The sequence below is a fragment of the Triticum urartu genome, chromosome 2A (assembly GCF_056163025.1).
Source record: "Triticum urartu cultivar PI428250 chromosome 2A, HENAU_Tu73, whole genome shotgun sequence".
Classification (NCBI taxonomy): domain Eukaryota; kingdom Viridiplantae; phylum Streptophyta; class Magnoliopsida; order Poales; family Poaceae; genus Triticum; species Triticum urartu.
In genome coordinates, this window is record NC_141874.1 from 575,529,636 (window position 1) to 575,535,628 (window position 5,993).

Below are 5,993 nucleotides of genomic sequence, written 5' to 3' on the forward strand. Positions count from 1 at the left end.
ATTTCAAGAATGATTGTCTCTCTGGGGTAAAACGTAAGGTGGGAGACTCCCAATTTTGGGCCGAAATCCTATCTATGAAGGATTTTTTTTCTCCAAATATGTTAAGAACATGGGTGATGGTAGAAATATTAGATTTTGGGAAGAAAGGTGGGTGGTTGACAAACCATTGAATCAGTGTTACCCTAGATTGTATGATCTCTGCTTTACTAAGAACATTAAATTGGGAGATGTGGTAGAGAAAGGTTGGGGTCATTTCACTTTTAGGAGAACCCTTGAGGGGTTATACACTGATTCAATGGAAAAATGATATCACATTGAACTGAAAGATGAGAAAGATTCTTTGGTTTGGCCTCTTACTGTTGATGGTAAATATACTATCAAGTTATTTTATAATCAACTTAGTCTTAACAATTTATAGTTTCCCTTGAAGTTTCTTTGGAAGGTTAAATTCCCTCCAAAGATCAAGGTATTTATTTGTCTCATTGTGCGCAACAAATGTGCTTCCAAAGAGAAACTTGCTAAAATGGGTGGACTAGGAGTTCCAAATGTGTGTTATGTGGTGTAGATGAGATTGTTGACCACTTATTTCTTCACCGCTCTGTAGCAAAATTCATATATAGTCTTCTATAGTGCACTTTTAATTTAAATTCAATGCCAACTGATATTAAAAGTCTTCTTTTCCACTTGGCTTCCTCGGTTTGGGAAGGAAAACAAAAGATGAAACTTGTGAAGGAAAAAAAAAGATGAAACTTGTGTGGGTATATATGCATTGACATGGTCTATTTGTAGTTGCGGAAATGACATATCCTTTGAATGCAAAGGGGGATTGATCCTTTTGTAACTCTACATAATATTTGTTCCCTCATAAACTGGTGGTCAATTTTGCAGAAAAACCAAGAAGTTCAAAGTGAGCTGATGTGGGGGTAAAGTTACTAGAACGGGTACCAAGTGAGGTGTTCAATACGCCGCGAGGATGGCACCATGGATTTATGTGGATTACTAGTGGTTGATGATGGGTGAAGAAAATCTCTCGCGGTTTGTAATCCTGATGTTCCTCTTTCATATGTCTTACAGGGTTTGGGCTGGGTCCGGGGTATGCTTGTAAGTTATAAGTGGATGTGATGTAGTTTTGTAGTTTCTTATAGGTGCTATGTTGCTAGGCTGTAAGAACTACTATATGGTTTCTACTAATGAAAATATAGGCAAACCCTTTTTGCTAAAACAAGATGTATCTTTCATTTCTTCTTCTTTTTTCAAAAAGAATGTTGAACCCTCAACCTCTGCATCATCGTGATGCACACAATGATTCTGATTAGTTCTTAAGAGAGTACTTCCTTCGTTCCAAAATTCTTCGCATGCTTTTTGTTTAAAATTTTAACTAAAAGCACGACAAGAATTATGGAACTGAAGGATTTTGAACTAAAAGCACGACAAAAGTTATGAAACGGAGGGAGTACAATACAATAGCAACCACGGGTGAGCCGTTATAAGACATGAAGTAATCACCCATTATTAAATTAACTTCTTTTCGCATCAACACCTTCAAGAAGTAATAAGTGCCCTTGCGCCCGTTTTCATGTCCAACCGAAGATGGTCAAGGCAAGCACATCAGTAAGGAGACAGTGCTTTCAACAAGATAATAACGCAAGCACATCAGTAAGGAGACAGTGCTTTCAACAAGATAATAACGTAAGTGCGTCGCTACTAAGCCCATGCAATCAAGTCAAGAACAAGAGTTTTTACCCTGAAATGAAGTGTTATTTCAATCATCATTCTGAAGACGGGTCTTCCAGAGATCGCGCCAACCTGTACTCCATGCTAGGCCAGAAAGGCACCAGCGGATGACTAAGATATGTTCCCACCATAGACCACCACCCCACCCGTCGCGGGGAGGGCGGGCTTCCATGGCACGGTGTCGACCTGATTGGAACCACTCCATACCTGCGCAAGCCGGCTTGTAACAACCGCCATGACGTTAGGGCCGCTGGCCCAGTGTCCCTCGTGTGAGTTGCCGCCACAGCATCATGCACCATCTGACATACCACTCCGCTGCCCTAGTTCCTCATTCGAGTGACATGCGGCATTTTGATTTGCAGAAATGAGCACATCTTCAACAAAAAAGTTCCTAATCTCTACAAATATAACAATCAATCAAAAGAGCTGCTTATGCTAGCAAACTTCCAGTAGTTACCTGGCACGTGGCCTGTTGTAACTTTATTGTAAACTGTTACTCATATTCCCTTACAAATTTTACAGTAGGTAAATCACCTGCTGTCTTCAGTAAAAAGCAAAAACAAATTGCACTCTAATCTCCTGAATTGAGAATCTTCTTCGACGGAAGTCGAATGCCACGTGAGCGCACGGAGGGGCCCGATCACCGAGTACATCTGCACTCTACAGCGCCTCAAAAGTCAAAGCTGATGAGATGCCCGCTGTCTTTCTCATGCTCCGGGCAGTGGCCGGCGCGTCTCGCGGCACCCCGCCCGTCGGCCTCCGCTGAGCCCCTACCCCTACCAGTGCGTGCTAATACGAGCAGTCGCTATATAAGGCCGCTGGGCACTCCGCGCCTGAGAGCTGAAGCCACAAAGCCCAGTAGCCCACCCTAGCTTCCAGTAAAGCTCGAGAGGCGACGGCCACAGAGGGCTCGTCGACCATTGCGACGCCTGAGAGAATGGCGACAAGCATGCGTTGGATAGCGCTCTTCTTGCTGGTCGCCGTGTCTGCTCTGGCCGTTTCTGCCGTCATCGAGGATGGTAAGAACCCGGAAACTAACACCACTACTAAGTTTTTCCTTAATATGCTCATCTGGCATGTAAATGTTTCTTTCAGTTGCAAACTATTGGGGCCACTAGGACATGTATAGTGGTCAGAAATAACCAGTCTCGTTCTCTAAGTATTTTTAGAGACTTATATTTAGGAACGGAGGAAGTAAACATTAAATATGAAATGCAATCGTATATTTACCATTTATCGTTAATTTGAGGTCCATCGGCATTCTCTTATCTTTTCTTTAGGTTCATCCCCTGTTCATCAGTCTCTGCGTATCTATTGTTGTCTGATTTTTTTTCTTTTTTTTTGCGGTGAGTCTGATCATATTTTTCTTGTGTTTAGTAAAAAAAATGTACAGTATATTATAAAATAAGTTCAGGATACAGTATACTTCACCTACCTTAAACTGAGGTTAGTCAACCTCATGCATCGAAAATCAAGCTATGAACCAGATTGATATCGACAATGGAGATCTGATCTTAAGAATTGAAGCTGAAGTTGACTTTACAAAATTACAATTACAATATCTTAGCTGACAGTGGTATCCCATCCAGGATTTCAGAAGGATATTTTGTTCTGCTTAGTCACATGGCATACACATGCTTTGTTCATGTCAGGCTCTTCTATCGCGTGAGATTTGTGGTTCTATGATATGTTTCCTTTGTCATTTTTCTGTTCTTTATAAAATTAGCTGCACCACAAAAAAAAAAGTTAGCTGTAGCCTGCATATGTGGTTTAATGAAGTAGTAACAAGTAGAGTAGCGCATAGCAAGTTATCGTCGGTGTTTGCTAAACCAATCATGTGGAACTTGTTCTGCACCCATTTACTGAATTAGCTAAACACTCTGTTTCTAACTTTTTGAACGAGTGGGTTGTGGGTGCGCAGGCCTGTTACCCAACGGGGACTTCAGAAACGGGCCAGACAAGTCCCAGATGAAGGGCCCGGTGGTGACTGGGAAGCACGCGATACCCAACTGGGAGCTATCGGGGTTCGTGGAGTACATCGAGTCGGGGCACACGCAGGCCGACATGATGCTGCCGGTTCCGGTGGGCGCGAACGCCGTGCGGCTGGGCAACGACGCCACCATCCGGCAGCAGCTCAAGGTCGCCCGCCACACCTATTACTCCATCTCCTTCATCGCCGCGCGGTCATGCGCCCAGGAGGAGAAGCTCAACGTGTCGGTCGACCCGGAGTTCGGCCTGCTCCCGATCCAGACCGTGTACACTAACACCGGCTGGGACACCTACTCCTGGGCGTTCAAGCCCAGGCACACCACCGTGTGGCTCTCCATCCACAACACCGGCATCGAGGAGAACCCGGCGTGCGGCCCTCTCATCATCGCCGTCGCCATCAAGACCCTCTACCCTCAGCTGTACAACAAGGGTACGTAACGAAACTTGTCTCATGACTCTTGAGACGGTGTAACTAACGAGTGCACGAACCCGACGTGAACAGGCAACATGGTGAAGAACGGGCACTTCGAGCAGGGGCCATACATCTTCCCGAACACGCCGTGGGGCGTGCTGGTGCCGCCGATCTTCGAGGACGTGCACTCGCCGCTCCCGGGGTGGATGATTATGTCGGACACCAAGGTGGTCAAGTACATCGACGCGCAGCACCACGCGGTGCCCAAGGGCGCGCGCGCCGTGGAGCTGGTGGCCGGCGTGGAGGTCGCGCTGGTGCAGGAGGTGCAGGGCACCGTGCCCGGGCGGTCGTACAGGCTCACGTTCTCCGTCGGGGACGCGCGCAACGGATGCGTCGGGTCCCTGGGCGTGGACGTGTACGCGGCGCGGGAGAGGCTGAGGGTCTCGTACGTGTCCCGCGGCACCGGCGGGCACAAGTGCGGCAAGCTCGAGTTCACGGCGATCGCGGACAAGACGCGCGTGGTGTTCCAGAGCTCGAACCACCACACCGTCAACGCCACGCTGTGCGGGCCCGTCGTTGACGACGTCTGGCTCGTCAGGCTCAAGTAGCTAGCTTTGAGCGTACGTACTACGTCTACGTGTTAGCATGTTACCTACGAGCTGTGTGCGCGCTGCCAGTATGGGGCTGCCTCGCCATTTTCTTCGATCGATCGTAAAGGTTTCTGGGCTTACCATCTTGCCTACTGCCTTAATTTGAAGGACGAAGCTTGGTTTGTGTGGTTGAACTGAGACTTGAGCTAGACATTGAGGAAGTGTATGACGGGATAAAAGTAGTAACAATTGCATTTCCTACAATCCCCTTCTTTTATTGATGGATTTAATTTTGAAGTTACGCACATTCATGTGGATGATAATATGTGTACGTAGCGGATCTGTTGGATGAAATGTCATACTCAGTCTGAGACTAAAAATTATTGCTGTTGTGTCTCCATTATGTATAGATTTTTTTTGAAAAGTCAAACCTTACAAAATTCCGATCAAATTTGTGGAGAAAAATATTTACATCTAGAATGCCAAACATATATCGTTAAATTCATCATAAGATGTAGTGTTATATTTTCTATATTTGCTATTGTAGATTTAAATAGTTTTCTCTATTGTCAAAAGTTTAACTTTACCATAAATTTATACGCATTACATTATAGAATAGAGAGGGTACCTTTTATCAGCCAATAAAGCTTCTTCATTGCATAAACGAAGATTTTTTAGGTTGCTCCATTTGGGCATCTCCAACACCGACCCACAAACCTCATGCATGCGTCCGGAACGCGCTGTCCGGACAGCAGAACACATGCAACGCGGTTCTGTATCGGTCACAGGGCGGTCCGAACGCATTTTCTCCCGCAAATTGGAGACAAAGTAGGTTTGCGGGAGTCTGGACAACAGACACGTAGGACGTTCCCTTGGGCCACCCAATCCCCCTCCGGGTCCCATTTACTTCCACTCCTCCCCTTCTCCTCATTGCTTTGCATCCGCACCCCCACCTCCGCCGCCGCTGTTGTATGTCTTCGGCCGTCACAAAGCCATTGTCGGACGTCCGCAACTAGCAATGACGCGCCCACTTGCCTTCACGATGGAGTTGTCCACCCTGGAACCATTTGTACCCAGGTACACTTCGCCCCCCTCCCCTGTCGACGACTTCCATGGCGGACACCACGCCCGGCAGGTGTTCGGTCAAATGTCGTTGAGCTTATTTTCAAACGCTTTGTCGTTTTTTAGAGTACGAAGGATGGTGAGCTACTCAACCATGGAGGATGGGTTGTTGTGAGATGCGTGGTTGGCCGTATCCGCGGATTTCG

The 5,993-nt window shown here is 46.5% G+C and overlaps 1 protein-coding gene across 1 annotated transcript; it reads left to right on the forward strand.

The window, feature by feature from the left end:
- Nucleotides 1–2,472: 2,472 nt before the first annotated feature.
- LOC125538923 (protein DUF642 L-GALACTONO-1,4-LACTONE-RESPONSIVE GENE 2) lies at nt 2,473–5,050 on the forward strand. Its single transcript, XM_048702238.2, has 3 exons — nt 2,473–2,753; nt 3,656–4,153; nt 4,226–5,050. Exons 1-3 carry the CDS (start codon nt 2,672–2,674, stop codon nt 4,741–4,743), a joined length of 1,098 nt encoding a protein of 365 aa, XP_048558195.1. The 5' UTR covers nt 2,473–2,671; the 3' UTR covers nt 4,744–5,050.
- Nucleotides 5,051–5,993: the final 943 nt, after the last annotated feature.